This window comes from Adiantum capillus-veneris, chromosome 7 (assembly GCF_014529385.1).
Source record: "Adiantum capillus-veneris isolate H3 chromosome 7, ASM1452938v2, whole genome shotgun sequence".
NCBI lineage: Eukaryota > Viridiplantae > Streptophyta > Polypodiopsida > Polypodiales > Pteridaceae > Adiantum > Adiantum capillus-veneris.
In genome coordinates, this window is record NC_140937.1 from 26,003,913 (window position 1) to 26,024,193 (window position 20,281).

Consider the following 20,281-nt stretch of genomic DNA (forward strand, 5'->3'; position numbering starts at 1 on the left):
TTGGACATAAAATAAGAGTTACCTTCATTTTTATGGATTTCTCCAAGCACACTATGGCATCGGAGATGATCTTAGGACGTCCTTTCATGAGGACAGCAAAAATGGTGCATGACTGGTCTAAAAACCATGTCTACTTGCAGTTCCAAGATTCTGTCATTCGAGTGGATCTTGTGACTGGTCGAGCACATCCTCTAGGAAACATGTTTATTTATTATCATAGATCTGACACCACAGTTGACTCGACCCCATTGCAGTATTGTTACACGTGTAAAGCGAACACTGATGTTGGGGAAGATTCTCCTTATATGGATGTACTACCTGGGATGACTAAATCGGACAATGTGGATTGGGTCCACCTAGCAGCAACCATAGACACTTGGGGAAATAGGGGGACAACCTGGGTAACACCTGAGGGGGATGGAATGCATGTACCCTTAAATATGCTACAAGCAATGCATATAGCTTCTAAGAAGACTCATCCTAATATAACGAAGGAAACATACAAGTGGGTCCCTAAAGATTCTTTAGCGACCATAGACAAAGCTAAAAGACAAGAGCGTGGTAAGAGACGTCCCACTCGCTCCAAGAAATGTAAGAAAACGTGGTGGTGGATTCCTAAACATCTATTGGAAGCCCAAGGCTACTATCAAGGAAATGATCAAATCTGGGTGCCAAAACGTAGATTGTGTTCTTACTTGTCACCTGACCCATGTGGGCTTAATCCTGTAGCTCCAAAACAAATTAACGACTGTGGAAAGAAAAAAATCACAGAATGCTACACACTCGCTCCAGAGCTAGTTTTGGTACCAAAGAAAGAACAATTTGTTCCACCTAGCTCAGGAAAGGGGGAGTCCCATGAAGCTTCTAGCTCCTCATGTAATGCATCCATAGAGGTAAAAGCTTCTTCACAGCCTCCACCTACAATAGTGGACCTCCATAAAGCTACAAAGGAATCCACACTTCACAGTGTTCAAGAATCACCTGATGAACCACTTCAAGTCCGATCCTGGGAGAGTACCTTACCACCCTTGCAACTCGATGAGGCACCTAAGGTAAGAGAAAACTATTGGCAAAAATCCTCACCTATTATTGACTGGAACAATTGGTTTCAAAGGGTGACAAGCTCATTTCAAATGGTATGATCTACCCAAGGAAGGGGGGAGTATTTGCTGACAGTCATCATTCACTCACTTCCCTCTCAACCTTTCTCCCTGACCTCTTAATCTCCAATCTTAGGGAATGTATATATAAAGCCTTATACTCACAAAAACAAGATAAAAAAGTAAAAGAGCAAGAGCGACTAGCAACGAGAGAGCACCCTATCAGATCCTACATATAAGTCTAAATTCACCATGTCACATCAAGCAACACACAAAAACAAATCATGTTTTAAAGACCTAACCAAATCTATTTGTATTCTCAAAGATGGCTAGTTCACCAGAGGCATGCGCTTCTATTTTTGATGAAAGGTACCGTTTTTCTTTTTCTCAAGTGTTTCACATCTGCTACCCTGTACTTTCTTGCGAATGGGATTTGGTAGAGAGACTTGCATGTGAGCAAAATTTTGAGGAGTTAGAATGGCTGATATGTCTATGGATAACTAGTGATCACTACCCAGTAGCGAATGTTTCTCCGGTGGCACATGCTTATTCTTTTGCACAGGATGAGTATCCACGCATCGCGAGGTTCTTGATTAACACGCTTGCGCAAGAGGATGATGAAGAAGAAATAATAGAGACCGAGGAAGGCTATAGCCTCACGGAAAATGATTTCGTTTATCTAGATGATGAGGATAGAGGCATAGCCTTAGGGTGGCCACCCGGTTTATATAATATCCTCTTTCCTTGATTTTAAAAGGGATGACAGATAGGTAGGTTAGGGGTCTGGATTGTGTTTTGAGTTTGTTTTCTAGGAGTTTTAATTTTTTCACACTGACATGCCTCCTAGAGGTATAGTGCTTGTTTTTTGGATGTGTTAGGTAGGACTTATATGGATCTCCATCCACATGGCTGAGGACATCTGCTTCGACGAAATGAACAACTCCATACCTCCAGGTGTACTACTTTCCATGATTCATGTTGGTGGATACGTATAATTGCTAATAATGATTTTTCATGGTTTGTTTGAGTGCAATAGTTATGTTTGTTATCTGCCATTATAGATGTATAAATTTGTCTTTGCTTAAGTTGATGGAACTAGAGTTTAATCTTATGGATGAGCCTTGAGATTAGGAGACCGTGACTTTAGGTTAACTCATTTACTTGACCACTAGGCCTAGCTGATAAAATAATCTGAGTATTTGAGACCTTAGGAATGTTTAAGGCATAGAGAAGCTTGCTCACTTAAACAACAAAAACACTAGTGAGAATACAAAGGAAATGGAAGAAAAAAACATAAGTGCCACAAATGAAAAATCTAATGCTGGAAGAGAAATCTTGGCTTGATTTGGTACTTCACTCACATGTATTGTCTATGGTACTAGAGCCCTAGAGGTTCCCAGTATGGGCGGTTTTCTTTGAGAAGCAAAAAGCTCCGGACATACAAAATAAGCACACACAAATGACATTTAAAAGACTTCCATCGAGCTTACAGTTAACATTTCAAACTTTTGTTGGCAGTTGTGAGAGCTAGTTGGCTAATCAAAGCTGAAAAGCACAATTAGGGAATCTTGCATTTAGATAATCTTATTAGCTTAGCTAGTACTCGAGTAGTTGTTTTAACCTTAGTCATAGCTAACTAATTGATAGACTCACCCATAAGCCCAAAACTCTTGATTCATTAATTTACTCAAAGTGCGATTTATTTGTCCTTAATGGTAGTCTAACATTTCATAAATCTTGCATTTACTCATTTCGACATGTACTTTACATTCCCCTCATGATTTATGTCCATATAATTCCGCTTGCTGAAACAGTGACTTTGCCTTGCAGATTCAAATCCAGATGCTCTACAACATGGACGTAACAAGCTTCAACTCGATAGCTTCCGAGGACGGAATCTACATCAGGAACGGGGGCATGTTAACCCTCACGGCTCACGGACACCCTATTACCTACGATGGACGTTGTAACCTACGACGGACATTGTATTATTTATTTGGTAGAGTCAGGTACCGGGCTTGTCGGTCCAATAGAAAAATGGTAAGAGTGATCTCCGATGAGAGGCGCACTCTAACTGGAACATTCAAGGGATTAGTTGGCTAAGCATGTGTGCCCAAGTGTGAATGGGGCGAGCTCATATAAAAATCAACTAAACCTAAAATTCACTCATTCTCTCATTTGTACAATAGAAGAGTGCTCTTGCTCCATCTCCATCTCCATCTTCTTCTTCTTCACCTCCTTGTGTGTGTGTGTGAGAGAGAGAGAGAGTGTGTGTGGGCGATCGAGCATTACGAAGGCACGACGGTGGTGAAGCGGTTGAGCGCTGCATAGTGGCGTCTCCTTCTTCTTCGCGACGAGGAATCCTCCGCGAAGCAAGCATAGAGTGGTGAGTGACACACCATCGTCTTCTTTGAGCTTACTAGTTTAGTCTTGTCGTGTGCTTGGAGCCATTTGTAGCTCGCACACGATGTATCGACAAGTTCTTTACATTGACACGTGCGACATACGCGCACATAGACCATCGCTCATTTGGGCCCCTTTATCATTGGCCCCGTGTTGAGATAGATATATATGCACATGTCTATATAAAATTTAGGTCTCACATGATTTAATTGAGTAAAACTATTCAAACAGTGTATAGCATAGTGACTGACAACGTACTAAGAAACTACTTCTATTGATCCAATTTTGACCCATTTAAATTACTCAAAAAACATGGTTATAAAGTTGTGTTAGGTTCTTCGTGTAAATTTGCATCTATAAAAACTCTTTATAGCTTTCATCCCTCAGCAAATGAACTATGGTTATAAAGTTGTGTTAGGTTCTTCGTATAAATTTGCATCTATAAAAACTCTTTATAGCTTTCATCCCTCAGCAAATGAACTATAATTACAAAACAAGCAATTGATACAAAGGAATGTTAGTTCTTACATGTATCTTTGTAGCTATTGACTCACAAGTTTGAGGGCAGAGTCTTTTGGAAAGTCATGATTTTGAAACATAAAAAATTTCTCTCATTTTTCATTTTCTCACTCCCCCCCACCCCATAAATATGATAAGCTTGAGAGATAAATTATTGGGGGGTTGCCCTTAACTTATACGCTTATGTAACTTGCTAAAAAATCCCCCTCTCCTGTACTTACGTGGTGCGATAAGTTTTCCATGGTGAATCTCCCGGGACTGCACCCCATGTCAAAGGGACTTGATGCCCCGTCCTCGTCTTTACAACAGGCCCTAAGTGACGATATCCGTGCCCACCTGCTCTACGCAGAGAGAGAAAAGAAAAGCTTCTTTGAAACAACAGTTTGATCCATGCAAATTCCAAGGGCCACAGATGTATTAGTGAAGCGAATCTCTTTGACCCATGCAGACTCCAAGAGAACTTGTGTTGATTCTTGTCTTCTTTACTTGGTTGGCATAAGTCTTGTTTTTCAACTTTGGCCGTAACCTTGTCCACATTCACCACCTTCGTGACGTACGATTACGTGCCATAATCCAAGAGCCACTTTTATTTTTAGCCCAGTTAGGTTCTTTTTTGCGCCAACGTCAACCAAGTAACCAGTGCCGCTTTAATTGGGCTACAGATTCTGTGGAAGACGGGTTATGACATGGATTTGCTGTTGGAGGATATGCGCAGAATGCTAAGTGACGAGTGGTTTTACGACATAGTGTTCGTGTGCGACGAGGAAGAGGAAGAGGTGCCTGCTTTGCGCATGCTGGTTGCTTCCCGCTCTCTGTGCTGGCCGAGGAGCTTCTTGTCAGGGACATCATCTCTTGGAGTGCATTGATTGCGGAACATGCCCAACAGGGGCAAGTCCAGGAAGCTCATGAAAAAAGATTGCATGCCAACAACAGTGCTGGATGAGGAGCTTCTTGTCAAGGATGCCGTCTCTTTGAGTGCATTGATTTAATTGCGGAACATGCCCAACAGCGGCAAGTCAACGAAGCTCATGGCTGTTTTCAGCGTATACGAACTCAGGGTCTCACTGTAGATGCAATCACCTTTGCTTGCATATTGAAGGCATGCGGCACTACACAAGATGAGGTTGGTTACCTGATTATTTGCATGATTGGAGAAGAGGCGATTAGATCTCTCTCTTATTGTTGTTAAGCCGATATAGTTAACTAATCTAGAAGGTCGTCAAGCATGTGACCCTTGCATATTATCTCGCATGTGATCATGCGCTAGGTTGAGTCTTGGTGCTTCTCATCAAGCGGGTCAGGACCTATGACAACAACAACAGCATAACTCCTTTGACTCCTAGTGAAACAACACCAAGCAGAAGATGGCCGTACTCGCTTATCAACCCCGTGTTGTTCAATTGCACCCTGAGTCCCAACTACCCTCTACAACGTGCGTTCCAATTTCCCTTTACAACCTATATCGATTGCCAGTCTCCAAGAGCCACCATGCCCTAATTGATGTAGCTTTTCGGTAGGATGAGTTCATCATCGACCTTTCTACTCAAGAGCCTCAAAGTGAATGGCTTTGAGCTTCCTAAGTACTTCAACAAAAGTTTTCTCACAAGAATTTATGATATTCTTTCCCCTAAAAGCATGACTATTGACAAAGAGAACAATGCTAAAAAAGCCAGCAGGTCAATCAAGTAAACACATAATTAAGCAGCGAGATTCAACCTTCCCTGTCTTTCCATCCTTAACGCTAGAGGGATAATCAAAGAAGTGTGAAAGGAACTTGCACATCACAAAAGAAATGGTGATGGTAGACATGATAGCAAGAGTGAATGCTATAGTCAAGACAATGTCAGAATTCATAGAATGATGGAGATCGCAATAGACATGATCAACACAATGATGTACATCGTGCTAGTCATAGAAGTAAATCTGGCCTTTCCATGAGGGAATAGACCAAAAGGTGGATCCAGATCTTTTATCGATGAAAAGAATCTCATTGGATTAATGAGTAATCTAATCGGACTTGTAAGAATTTACCTTCTCTTGGCTCTCCTAGGCAACCACTATAGAGAATCCTCTCACCTAAGAGATGGTAAGTTAACATTATCGCGTCGACAAGGACTTGAATACGAAATCAAACATACAAACTCACATGTTCATGGCACAGACTTGAGGCATGAATATCAAATTATCAAAGAAAAATTCAGGTTCGTTATCTTGTTCTTAAATACCATGACTATGTAGTAGGAAATGGACTACGGGGTAGGGCAAGGCTTTAGTTTCTTATAAATTTTGGAGAGACACATTGCCAACTTTCCACCATACTGCTGTATGGCACTCACATAGACCGTACACTATCTAATTTTTTTAATAACTTAAAATTTTCATGGCATGGAAAGTTTAACTAATGTTCTACTTTTGCTCGTAGTTCATTAAAGGCAAGCTTTTTTAAGTGCGTAATTGTTCACGAAAAACCACTATAAATAAGGTGAGTGCTATCTTGATGTATACATTGCACTAGTACGTTACACACAAAAAAGAGTATGTGTGCTCGATTTTCAAAAAATAGTGTAAAGCTGGAATTTCACTACGATGCTCACACTTTTGGTGAAGGAAAAGAAGTAGCGGGAGATGCGTTGCAGGTGGCGAGGAGAAGCGGGGCCATGTGGGGTTGTGCTAGCCACACTCTTTCTCTCTCTCTGGCGACTTTCAATTGAGCCATAAGGGGAACATGTCCCACCCCTCCTAACCCTCTCTCTCTCTCTCTCTCTCTCTCTCTCTCTCTCTCTCTCTCTCTCTCTCTCTCTCTTTCTCTCTCTCTCTCTCTCTCTCTCTCTCTCTCTCTCTCTCTCTCTCTCTCTCTCTCTCTCTCTCTCGCGCGCGCGCGCGTACTTCCATGAGTCTGGAGAGGAGGAGCATAGGTAGATGAGAATGGGGCTCGTGGAGGCAATGGGCACGCCTATGTGTGTGTGTGTGTGTGTGTGTGTGTGTGTGAGGTTTGTCATGTAGAAAGCAGAATAGCCCGTGTGCAGAGAGATATCGCAAGGATTGCAGCCAAGTGTTGTAGCTTGTCTGTGCGGACTCTCTCTCTCTCTCTCTCTCTCTCTCTCTCTCTCTCTCTCTCTCTCTCTCTCTCTCTCTCTCTCTCTCTCTGCTACCGCCGGAGGCGTGGAGAGCCCTAGCAACCATCCTTGCACATAATCAAGCTACACGCGAGCAGAGAGAGACAGAGAGGGAGGTAGAGCGAGAGAGCACATGCAGGCGCACCTCCTAGAGCGGAGTGCTACACCGGCACGGCGAGAGAAGAGAGGGAAGAGGAGAGAAGAACAACGCAAACACTGGGTGCAATCTCCCCCCGTGCAAGAGTGATCATTTCCTTCCTGCACGTATTTAATTTATAGATTCTTGAATGGTCAAAGTGAGTACAAACTGGCCAGCCGGTCATAAATGGCCAAAGCTCATAAAGAGCACTTGAATAATAAAATGTACATAAAATATGATATCCTTTTGCAATAGCTTAGCTTGGTCAAGCTTTTCCACCTGTCAATAAATAATAAGATATCAATTCCATAACATACCTCTCCGTTGGAAAGCAACTGTCCTCAGTTGCGAAAAATCTGCAAACAATACTTGTCAAAAACAATGATTAGCTAGTATGTTGTGTCAAAAACATCACATAATAAAAGAAAAATTTATGAAATTAAACAACATTAGCTTATGCCTGCCGTCATCCACATACTACCTATTCTAGTGTCCCATACCACTAGAATAAGCAGTATATGTCATACCATGATGAATCAGGATATCATTGGTCACACTCATCATTAATCTCATAATGTCAAGTCTCATCACATAAACACTGCCATAATAATCACCAGATACCAAATCCCAATCCAATTCCAATTTCAATTGCACAATATAAGTCCAAATCCAAATCATTTTCATTATGTACCCGGGTAACAAAATCATACCAGTTACAGTGGTGGCCAGCCACTGCAGCATGATTTTGTGATCGGTGTTGCCTCAACCAGCGAATCTACACCAATAGAGCGTGCTGCCTAGATCGGCGAATTTGCACTAATGCTGCCTATATCGGCGGATCTGCATTTACCATTGTGAACTTGCAATTTGTCAGTGTGCTGCCTAAATCAGCGGATCTGCACAGATAATTGGTGTTGCCTAAATCGGCAAATCTACACCAAGATGAGTATTTACACACTGCCTAAATCGGCGGATCTGTGTGTATGTGACCAATGGACTAGACAGGACATAAAAACATAAAAAATGTACTACCTGTTTTACACCACATTAGGGTAAGGTTGAGTAACAAAGTACTGACAAATTGGTATTGAACGAAAAGCACCTCGACTCACGTGAGTAGCTGCATATCTCAATGTGAAATGATCGCAATAGCAATTTTGTTTAATACAAGTATTGGCAAAATGTAAGAGAATGCAAGTAATTAAAAGCGCAATGCCTTCTTTCAAACAATAAATGGTAATCAAGTTGATAAGTAAGCCAGATGTGTTGAATTGATCTAATGTTGTTGTTCTCTGTTTACTCTCTGTAAATCATTTTACTCTGGATGATGTATTGCATCTGAAATATGTACCAGTCTGTGCGTGGGGAAAGAAAGACAAGTAGGAGAGAGCTATAATTAGTAAAATTCATTTACAATGATGAGCCTCGGATTAATTAGAAAGTGAGATGGAATCAATGTATTGTAGATTGTTTTGGTAATTTGAATAAATGGAGCAGCCTCTTGAGATCGCAAACTGTTACCTCTAAAGTTCTTAATACCGTAAAATAATACAAAATAAAAAATATAAAAATTGTTTAAAGAGCATTGACTAGTGTTTAGTCATGATATCATGAGCTTACATCATGCAAAGGTCCTATTATAAACAATAGATTGATCCAACAAATAAAGAAGACAACACGAAATTAATTTGACCTTAGCTGCTCTATCAGACATTTCCAGTTAGGTGTGTTTGTGTGGTCACAAGTAATGGCCATGGATAGTGTACCAGAAACGCAATCAAGATAGATGGGTCACACTATCAGCTTGCTCAAAATAGCATAGTGAGAATTAATAAGTATATTTTACTAGATATATGAGAAACAACTACATGATTACTAATAACCTATATAAACATAATACTTATCTAAGTTCGAACCAATAACATCAAATATATAAAACTGTACACAATCATTCTCTTTTTCTATATATTGTGTTTTAATGGGTTTTTTATAATTATTATGTAAAAAATAATAATAATAAATTCAATTGTTTGATTATGATACTAATATAATTTATAACTGTAAAACAGAAAACACTATTGATTGCAATTACCAAAACGCAATGGGGGGTTGAAGAGAGAGGGAGAAATGAATTGTTATAGTGATTGTCTTCAAAACACCAAAACTTCTTATGAGACCAATCGGCTAGAATCGTTGTGGATCCAATTTAATATCCAGATACAAAAATAAAATGAAGTAAAGGGAAAGATTGTTAAGAGAAAAATGTTGTCCGAAAAAGTATTGCACAGGTGGTCGAAGAGCTTCAGCAGTGTGTACTTCTGCCATTGTCGTGGGGGGGTCAGATGCAGTAGATGAGGGGGAGAGCGAGAAATGAAATGAAATAAAATGTTAATTAAACGCCTTCAAAGGCCAAAATTACATATGATACAATCTCGATGGAGCTAATTACAATATCTGGGTATCAAAATAAAATGAAGTGAAGTGTGAAACTAAAGCAAAAGCCTAAAATCTGCATGCAAAAATCATCATCAGCATTGTTGTGAATGACCGATGGTGCTCCACCGTGGGTGGTGTCGCAAAAATTATTACAACGGTTGTTGAAGAGCTGTGTCAATGTTCGCTGCTACAAGTAGGCGTACTCTATCGTTAAGCCTGCTTCTCCATCCCCGCAACCCTTCCTCTCACTCTCACCGTGTGATCTTATGTGGCACTATTACACCGACCACCAAAGGCGGCTCTAGTACTAGCATCCTGTGCACATGTCGACAACTTGTGGAAGTTGCAGGTTGTCAGATCCAAGAATGACACACCATGTATGCGTGCTTCCACCAGCTCGTGCAACACCTTGCTTCCCCCATCGGGTGTCTCCACCTGCCTCCAAGCGTTCTAGGAAACCCCTTTGCTTGCCAGAGGGGATCTTCCCCTATTGATCTAACTATGAAACATTAAAATAGATTCCTACTGGCGAGTATTAAAACTAAAATTTGAGGAGAAAAATACAGGTGCATGTCTGGTTAGTGAGCGGATGGCCCATGCTGGTTGCGAGCAACTGAGTGACACAAAAAAAAAATTGCTGCTATCTTGCATGCGCCCACAAAACTTGAGGTTGCAGTTGGTGCAGGCTGAATTTAAAAGGGCTTCTTGACTCAATTCTCATGGAGGTGGGCAGTGGGAGTTCTGTGGTGGGCGGCCGACGGTTGATCCGAGAGAGAAGAGAGACCCTCGCAGATGATTTTCGTGGCTACATGGAGGTGAGAAGGAGAGAGAAATCTGCTTATGCGGGGGTGTGTGTGTGTGTGTGTGTGTGGAGGTTTACAAACACTTTGGAGTGTGCATGCAACGGAAAACAGTGAGAGGAGTGGTAGCTGATGGCAGCTTGTGTGTGGGCGTCAGTTGACGGCCAGTGAGAGACACAGAAAGAGAGAAAAAGATTGGGTGGTTGCTACAATTCATGCGCGGTCAGCCACAGATGAGGGAGAGAGAGAGAGAGAGTTGGTGGACTGCAGAGGGGAATGGCCCACGGCTTCTTTTGGGCGGCGGGTGTGTGAGTGAGATAGAGCTCAAAATTCTAGTGGTTGGCAGAGATTGACAGCCGAGTGGAACCGCCATGAAAGAGATAGAGGTAGGGAGAGTGATCGATCAATTGGCTTGGTGAAGAGAGAGAGAGAAAGTATGCGCAGTTGTTGGCAGAAAGTGACGATAAAAAAAATATTAATAGTAAATAGCGGCACCATGCAAAGCACAGCGAAAAGGTGTACTGGGCGCCGCCGAGCAACCAGAGAGAGAGACTTGTGGGTGTGTAGCTGTCTGTGGACGAGTAAGGGAGAGAGAGTAGGCAGCCACCCTCTGCATGGTACGGGCAACAACGAGAGAGAGAGAGTTGCGATTGTAGAGAGAGATAGAGAGAGTGACTGCTGTGGTTGGTGTCGCATAAGCTGTCGGGCCTGCAGTTGCATCTTCATGTGCCTCTGATGCCGCTATTGCCATCCATCAGGCCTACTGTCCTGCAAGGTTGCTGCCCCTAGGATGCTACTGATTCCGCTCAGGCTTAGGCTTTGATCGCCGATCTGGTTCTACTATTTGGAGTTGCTTTACACAATTAAGAGTCAAGCTCAATAGTCTTGGGGGTGTTCTCCATGGTGCTCCACTAAGTTTCCTTGTGGATGGTAATCACTACCTTGTTGACAACGGTAATCACTACCTTGATGGTAGTAATCTTCTACATGTATCCCGACATCCCCTTGTGTATAGTTGAGCTTGAGATTAACACTCGGCAGATAGTTCTGTGAGCTCTCTCAACATGGATTATATACAATATTAAAAATTTATGTTCTTCTTCTGCTTCTTCTAGCGGTACATACAATAAAATCATATTTCCTATTTTGCCATGATCATATCGGGCTCCCTTGCACTCATCTAATTCGCTTCACTCTCACAAAGGGTTTATCCTCGTTACTCTAAATCAAAGCCTCAAACTAATCACCATGCCATGCAACTACATATGCACTCTAATGCTTAAAATATCTTGATTCAAACTATCCTATTCGTATCGCTTTTCGTCATCGCAATTTGATAAAGGATTATCCTTAATGTACCCAAATCAAAGATTTCTCCAAAATATGTCAATCAAGATAAAATCAAATGAAGCTAATTAGAGTTGTATAATTGCACTTATCTGTGGTGATTGACTGCAAAGATCTACATTTCCAGAAAGCAAATTGTGCACCTCACTTGGATACCAAATTTGTAACTTCGATGATTGGTTGTTACTGAGAGAGTAACCATAGCTCTGATACCACTGCTACAGCCGGAGGCGCGGAGAGCCGTGGCAACCATCCTTGCACATAATCAAGCTACACGCGAGCAGAGAGAGACAGAGAGGGAGGTAGAGCGAGAGAGCACATGCAGGCGCACCTCCTAGAGCGGAGTGCTACGCCGGCACGGCGAGAGAGAAGAGGGAAGAGGAGAGAAGAACAACGCAAGCACTGGGTGCAATCTCCCCCCGTGCAAGAGTGACCATTTCCCTCTTGTACGTATTTAATTTATAGATTCTTGAATGGTCAAAGTGAGTACAAACTGGCCGGCCGGTCATAAATGGCCAAAGCTCATAAAGAGCACTTGAATAATAAAATGTACATAAAATATGATATCCTTTTGCAATAGCTTAGCTCGGTCAAGCCTTTTCCACCTGTCACAGTTTCAATAAATAATAAGATATCAATTCCATAACTCTCTCTCTCTCTCTCTCTCTCTCTCTCTCTCTCTCGCCTTAGATGCGCAAAGGCGGGAGGGGATAGAGATCGAGGCAAAAGCAGGGGGCTAAGGCAGACTCTATAGAGGAGCACGTCGAGGGAGGACGAGAGAGATGAGCAAGCAAAGGGGACTGAGGAGACATGGGCGAACGGGGGGGGGGGGGGAGACGTGAAATTTTTTTGGGGGTTGGGGGAGACAATATTGGAGCAGCATCTCTGAAGAGATTGCATTTCAAGAGTATTTGATTGTAACGTTTACAAAATGATGTTCACATTTAAAAATGTGTTGAAAAAAAACCTTTAATGATCATCTTTATGTGTTGTTTGCTAAAAAAGTTCTCCAATAGTGTTGTACTATATATTGAGGAAACAAATTGTCACAACCAAGCAAGACTACGACTACTATTGGCTCTACCCACACTTATAAAGGCGAATCTTAGAAGATGCGGTCTCTACTCTTTCTCGTACATTGCATTCCCACGCACTCTCCTGAGACGCTTGTTCTTGCCAACTCACCCCTTTCGCCACTGCCCCGTGTGCGGGTACAGCTCTTTCTTTTCAGGAGAACTTTGCCCTCTCCAGGCTTCCTTGGTTCAACTCCTAACCTTCATAGCTCATCACCACATTCTTCCACCACCCTCGAATCACAAACAGATCCTCCTACCTGACCTGCAGACAAACGAATGAGAGAGATAGAGAGAGAGAGAGAGAGAGAGACGCAAAGAGAGAGGGAGAGAGACCACATCTTGGACGGATTTGATCATGCAGACAAGCAAACGAGAGAATTTGTGTGTGTGTGTGTGTGGGAGAGAGAGAGAGAGAGAGAGAGCCACCCTAGTTCCTTCTGGCAGCCTGATCTACAACCCCATGCTTCTTGCTTCTGCTCACGAGATCTCTGTCTCTCTCTCCGCTAGCGTCTGCCTTCACGAACATAGCTGGCAGCCATCCTTCCCTTTTCCTCTCTTGAACAGTGTTTGCCAAAGCCTCAATCGCCCTCACTGCCCCAACTCATAATAGATGTCACGATGCTTGCTCTCTCTCTCTCTCTCTCTCTCTCTCTCTCTCTCTCTCTCTCTCTCTCTCCGCATCTACTTTCAGTGCCTTCACTAATACATCTGGCATCTCTCTCTCTCTCTCTCCCTTCTCTCTCTCTGTCTCTCTCCTCCAGGTGCCCCCTCTACAGAATATCTCTCTCCCTTCCCATGCTCACATTCCCAACATAAATTTTCAAAATGCCCTTCAAATTTTCCAAAATTCCCAAAATACCCCTTGTTATGAAATTAAATTTCTCCACATAAAAAATAGCTTTTCGTAAGAAGACTGATTGTCTATCAATACAAGATGCTAAATCTAGGCTTAGCCTTTTTTGCGAGGTAATTTGCAACAAATTACATGCTAAGCGCGCAAAAACGGATCTAATTTGCAACAAATTACATGCTAAGCGTGCAAAAACGGATCTCAATTGTCAAAAAGGAATAAAGATTGGAAATTCCCAAAATACCGCTCACACTTCAAAAATTCCCAAAATATCTCTGATATTTTGTCAAAAATTCCCAAAATGCCCTTCAAATTTTCCAAAATTCCCAAAACACCAGAGTAAACATCTCAACGGATTAAAAACATGTTTACTCTCGAAAGATTAAAAACCTTTCATTCAAGCTCATATGAGCATTTTTTTAAAAAGCTCTTTGTTAAAAATGCAAAGTGTGCGCTTTCCTTTTCCTTTTCTGCAAAGGCCAAGGGATCTTTGTAGATTCCCCTTAATGGGACACTTTGGCAAACCTATTTTTTTAGCTACTGATAAAGAAAACCCAATAAGTTTTTGATTCCCTCTCGAGATGCTCTCGCCCCCACCCGCCATCGCTTCCATCTTGCGTCTAAGTTCTCCAATAGTGTTGTACTATATATCGAGGAAAGAAATTGTCACAACCAAGCAAGACTTCTAGCTACTGATAAAGAAAACCCAATAATTTTTTGATTCCCTCCCAAGATGCTCTCGCCCCCACCTGCCATCGCCTCCATCTTGTGTCTAAGTTCTCCAATAGTGTTGCACTATATATTGAGGAAAGAAATTGTCACAACCAAGCAAGACTTCTAGCTACTGATAAAGAAAACCCAATAATTTTTTGATTCCCTCCCAAGATGCTCTCGCCCCCACCTGCCATCGCCTCCATCCTGCGTCTAAGTGCTCTCAGCTGTCTGCAGCTCATCGCAACAGCAACCCTCTCGGTATCAGCTGGCTCGTAGCCTCCATGCCGTCCAGACTCCATCAGACCTTGCGTGAGCCTACGCAGACTCCATCAGACCTTGCGTGAGCCGCGTAGGAGTGCAGGTATTTATAGATAGCAGGTCGTCGGCAAGCGACCGCCCACCGCCTTTGCATGGCGAGAGAGAGAGAGAGAGAGAGAGAGAGAGAGAGAGAGAACGAACCATGTGGCCAAAACGTTCGCTCGCTTCGCTGCCACCTGCTGCCCCATATGACTACCCTCAGTCCCCTTCGGATTTCTTCGATGCATCATGCACTCATTCCCCTTTTTCACAACTTTTAGGGTAGGAGTGCAGGTATTTATAGATAGCAGGAGGTCGGCAAGCGACCGCCCACCGTCTTCGCATGGCTTTTGAGAGAGAGAGAGAGAGAGAGAGAGAGAGAGAGAGAGAACGAACGAACCACGGGACCAAAACGTTCGCCTTGCTTCGCTGCCACTTGCTGCCCCATACGACTACCCTCACTCCCCTTCGGATTTCTTCGAAGCATCATGCACTCATTCCCCTTTTTCACGACTTTTAGGGTAGGAGTGCAGGTATTTATAGACAGCAGGAGGTCGGCAAGCGACCGCCCACTGCCTTCGCATGGCTTTTGAGAGAGAGAGAGAGAGAGAGAGAGAGAGAGAGAGAACGAATGAACTTGCACGGGACCAAAACGTTCGCCTCGCTTCGCTGCAACTTGCTGCCCCATACGACTACCCTCACTCCCCTTCGGATTTCTTGGAAGCATCATGCACTCATTCCCGTTTTTCACGACTTTCCTAAAATCGTCAGTTTTATTTCAAAAAATCGTTGGTATATATTTGGATGAAACTATGGTTAAATAGTGCCTTTGGCAGCGCACACTCGAGGGGCACGTCATGGTCGAGAGAGTGCACGAGAGACACCTAGAGAGCACCACCATCTGCTTTCCAATTCTGGTTCTACGGATGAAAGTGGGGTTAAATTTGGCAGAAGTGATTAAGAAGGCTCTAGCTGCTGCTCTATGCCAAACAGCGTGCACATGGACGTGAGGGCATCGATAGCTTCCCCAGCAGCAGCAGCAAGCAAATCAGTATTCTCATCTAAGCGGTCTCTTCTCTGCTCTCGTTACCCATCTTCAAACATGCCTCTTTCTCGTGCAGCACGCGCTCCCTCCCTTGTAGCTCTCCGCCATGTTCGAATATTCTCTCAGCAGGGTCCTGCCACCGGCATGCCTGGCGCTTGGTCTGCCGCCGATCGTCGCGACTACGGCAGCGATGTAAATTTCTGATTTCATATAGTGCTTGAGCATTTCACTGGCAGTTGCTTTGAATGCCTGCAAACCGCTAAATTTTCTTAGCTTAATGGTCTCTCACCGAGTGTCTTTTCCTGCTTTTAGCGCGCTGATGATGCCAAAGAAGCAGCTGCTGAAACCAAAGAAGCCTCCAAAGAGAAAACGGAAGAGGCCCGAAAACGTGCAGAAAGCCTCGCAGAAGAGACCAAGCAAAAAGGGGAGACTGCAAAGGAAAAAACCAAGCAGAAGATGATTGAAGTCCAGGACAGTGCCGAGGACGTGACAGAAGAGGCGAAGCGCAAGGCGCAGGAAACGAAGGAATCTGCCAAAGAGAGAGCTGAGCACGGGAAAGAGAAGGCGAAGGGCATGGTGGAAAAGGCGGAGGAGACAAGGGATGGCGTGAATGACAAGGCAGGCGATGCGAAAGAGAGAGCAAAGCAAACAGCACAGCAAGCAAAGGAGAAGGTGGGGGAGACCGCAGAGAGCGGGAAGGAGGGAGCATATGAGGCAAAGGAGAAGGTGAAGGGGGCAGCCGCGGAGGGGGCGGATAGGACGAAAGGGGTGGTGGCGGAGAGCATGGAGAGAGTACAAGAGCTCGGGCAGGCAGCGAAAGAGAAGCTGCAAGACAAGTTGGGAGGGGTGGCACAGAAGGCCAAAGAGGCTCTTGGGGCCACAAGGGACACTCCCGATGATGGGGATCACAATAAACGTTAGTTCAGATTTGGTAGAACATTTAATGTTTAATTACATCCTGCAACGCAATCTCTTTTTCCCTTGTTTAAAAGTTTCTTTCCCTTTTCAGGTTTTAAAATCATGCATATTTTTGGGGGTTTTGGTTATGTTAGATTAGCTCTCCACAATTGTGGAAAAATAAAATATTGTTTTCCCAGCAGTTGTTAATTCTTCAACAATGATTTCCTTTGAAAGTTGGCCATTTTGGCGAACTTGATTATGGTTTTATAGCTTTTTACATATCTATATGAGAGTGTTTTGGAAGTTTCATTATACTATTTAACTTATATTTGAATAATGAAACATCATTTCTATTTTATATATTGGATCAATACCTATTCTATATTCTTTCCACGATACTAATTGACAAAGGGGGCGGGTAAGGGGATCGACCGCGAAGGAGTGCGGCTATAATCTCGAGGTAGGTGGGCCTACTTAAAAAATGGGACCCACGACCTCACGTCCCAATGCTTTTTGAAGCATGGGTTAACCACTTCGCCCACCCGCGCACGTTTGAAAGCATAGCCATTTTATCTAATGTTATAAACGCAAAACCGGGACTTCCCTAGGACTAAACCTGGATGGGCCCCCTGGCCGGGTTTAGTTTTAACAAGCGATCTACGATGCAGATCGCCTTGACGGTTGCGTGTGGACTTCCCGTCCATTGATCCCTCGCCCCCCCCCCCTTTAAATGTTCCGTGTCACTTAGTCATGAGGTTATTCTTTACTTTAAAGGGAGATGACATTTTATTTGCCTCGGCTCAAACATATGCGAGTTTCACCATCGCTTTCAAACCCAATGTTTGGTTGGCACCTCGGGGAGGGCATACAGCGAACATATTTGTAGCTATCACTTGGGTTCAACAGTAGAAAGATAATTCTAAATTTTCCACTTCCGATTTACAAAGGGGTAACTTTTGAGAAAAAACTTGGATATTGAAATAGGAAAAGGGCGTGTTAAAATCTCAATTCATAGATAAGGGATTTTCAGAATACCCCTTGAACACACATGATATACTTTTCCATATAGTGAACACAAGCTTGTGCCACCCGCTTACGGTGGGTCTCGCGCTCTTACCAATGAACATATTGCAATATGTCAATGGTTGTTGTAGAATGGCCCAAAATAATCTATCCATGGCTAGCTAGCAAGACCACCGTTTGAAGCACCACACTCGTGGAGGGCTAAGTAAGAAGTTGCCTTATGGTTAGAGAGCCCCAAGTTGCACTGGTGGAGGCTAAGTGAAAAGTTCCTTATGGTTGGAGAAGCCCAAGTTGAGCTCATTGGGATGTCAAGCTTCAAGGTGGGAGACGCTTGGCCGAGCGCATCCTCGTATAGGTAAATGGGTTGGTGGGCCACATGCTTGTAGGCGAATGCAAAGATGATATGAAGGTAGTGGTTCAGAGGTACACCAAAATGGAGCAAGGCGCATGACCACCGAGAGTACACGACACAATTGGATCGTCGATCAAGATTTGATAGAGGTGGGGAGGTGGCCAGGTAAATGTTAAACACTGTGCTAGAGCAACTCCTTGGTTTCTCAGGCGTCAAGATTCGATAGAGGTGGGGAGGTGAGCAGACAAACGTTCTAACATCGTAGAGAGAAAGAAAGAGGAACCCCCTTAGTTTTCAAGCATTGCACAGTTGCGTGCATTTTTATCTACGTGGCGTCGCAAATTAGCTTCTCCATAGTATAGTATAGATAACTTTCGTGAGAGAAACCTACTAAACACATTACGCTGGCGAGTAATATTGGGGTAGAGGATACAAAAAGGCATAGCCACCTGGCCATATAACGCACAAAAACAGTTGGAAGGCTAGATGCAAGGAGCTGATGTAACTACCCGGAGAAATGAGAATCCGAGAGAAACCGAGAGAAGGTAGGACTCTCTACCACCTGATGGCTTGCAGGTCCTCCTACTGGGTGCAAGTTGGTCTTACAATCGAGAGGCTTTGAGGTGACTCATGTGTCCTATCAGTGGCTTTAGGTCTATTGTCTCTCTCTCTCTCTCTCTCTCTCTCTCTCTCTCTCTCTCTCTCTCTCTCTCTCTCTCTCTCTCTCATGCGTCTTCAAAGGCATTCTTCTTTGCCTCATACTCGTATGCGATTTTGTCCTCACCTCCTGTAGGCCAAACCCCAACTCCATGCAGAATTGTGCTAGCCTCCACGTGCATGGCTGAATCCAGTTCTCCATAACAGAGTAGTATAGTTGGCATGTAGTATATAGATTAGTTCTTTCAAGGATCGCAAGTGTCCATTATGCATTGGATATGTCGCTGGCAGCATATCCATTGTATATATCCCTCGAATCACCATGCTCTTTATGTGTCACGGGGACATGGCAACTGTTAACTATGTCACGAGGACGTGGCAACTGCTAACTTTAGTAGTTGGTTTCTTTCCAATGGGTATTGTTTTATTTTTGAGGCCCTCTTCTTGAAGTAGCAAACGGTCGGACATTGTATGGCCAATGTGAACGGTAGTTTCACCCGCAGAGGGGAAGTGGTCGGCACTGGAATTCGTATAGTAAGAGGATGTCTAGGCTCATAGCAAGATCATATAGGTCCCCCCGTCGCACTTAGCAAGTTGGTCGATACTAGGAAGTGAACTCAATAAAGGCATAAAGTCAAGGTGGGACTACCTGCAGAAAATATCCGATAGTTGGGCCACATTGCACTTTTGGATGTGTTCCCAATGAGAATAGATGGGAAAATGACCAGTGGGAGCCCAACGGAAGCATCTCCTAAAAATTAGGGAACTGCTATTTTGGGCCGTAAAATGTTTTCGCGTCATTACCTTTAGAATGACAAGGGGAACATTTTATTACTCTACTGCAAAGTCAACTGATGCACCCGTTGAGAGATATTTAAGCAGGGAGCCCAATGCGGGGAAATTGCATGTATGAGTGTCAAGTGGCACTTTTTTGGCCAATTTACCAATTTTGAGAGAACAGAACTCGTAACTGACTTTTTGGAGCAGTTTTGGAGACTGATAACTGTGATTTTCAGTCGTTTCTCTCCATTTTGAGCTTCCCATGTGTTGACCACTAGGTCAACAACACAACATAACTCAAGTTTCGTACCAAAGTCTTATATTTTGCGAGTTATGAAATGTTGCGGATTATGGTTATAAATGTCATTTGTAATGAGTAGTTATTCTAGTTCAGAAGCCGGGGTGCAATGGCACTTCCAGATTGTAAATACAAAGCCATTTGACCCTTTCAACCCCATTTTTAGTTAAACTTAAGGTAGCCTTAGTATATAAGGTACCTAGGTCATTTTGTAAAGGAGACTTTTAATCATAATCAAAACTTTAGCGCTGCCGTCTCCTGTGTGTGAGAGAGAAAGAGAGAGCGTGAGCTTCATCCTCTCGCTACACCTGGCTCGCTCAACACATTGGAGATTCGACTACACCATTGCTGTAGGCTCGAGGAGAGCTACGCAACAACGCCAAGCATTCCACGCGAGACGAAGCGCACACGCCGACGCATCTATGAGCT

At 43.4% G+C, this 20,281-nt stretch overlaps 1 protein-coding gene and 1 long non-coding RNA gene across 3 annotated transcripts; one reads left to right on the forward strand and one right to left on the reverse strand.

The window, feature by feature from the left end:
• Positions 1-12,213: 12,213 nt before the first annotated feature.
• LOC147453582 (uncharacterized) lies at positions 12,214-14,810 on the reverse strand. 2 transcript variants are annotated; one of them, XR_015188554.1, is made up of 2 exons: positions 14,688-14,809; positions 12,214-12,465 (listed from the first exon to the last, which is right to left on the reverse strand). It is a non-coding gene; the product is annotated as an uncharacterized LOC147453582 (long non-coding RNA). The 2 variants fall into 2 exon arrangements; XR_015188555.1 differs by lacking the exon at positions 12,214-12,465 and adding an exon at positions 12,761-13,198 and having other exon boundaries at positions 14,688-14,810.
• Positions 14,811-15,760: 950 nt separating this feature from the next.
• On the forward strand, positions 15,761-16,964 carry LOC147453583 (uncharacterized). The gene is made up of 3 exons (XM_086515744.1): positions 15,761-16,034; positions 16,155-16,758; positions 16,852-16,964. Exons 1-3 carry the CDS (start codon positions 15,780-15,782, stop codon positions 16,947-16,949), a joined length of 957 nt encoding a protein of 318 aa, XP_086371870.1. The 5' UTR covers positions 15,761-15,779; the 3' UTR covers positions 16,950-16,964.
• Positions 16,965-20,281: the final 3,317 nt, after the last annotated feature.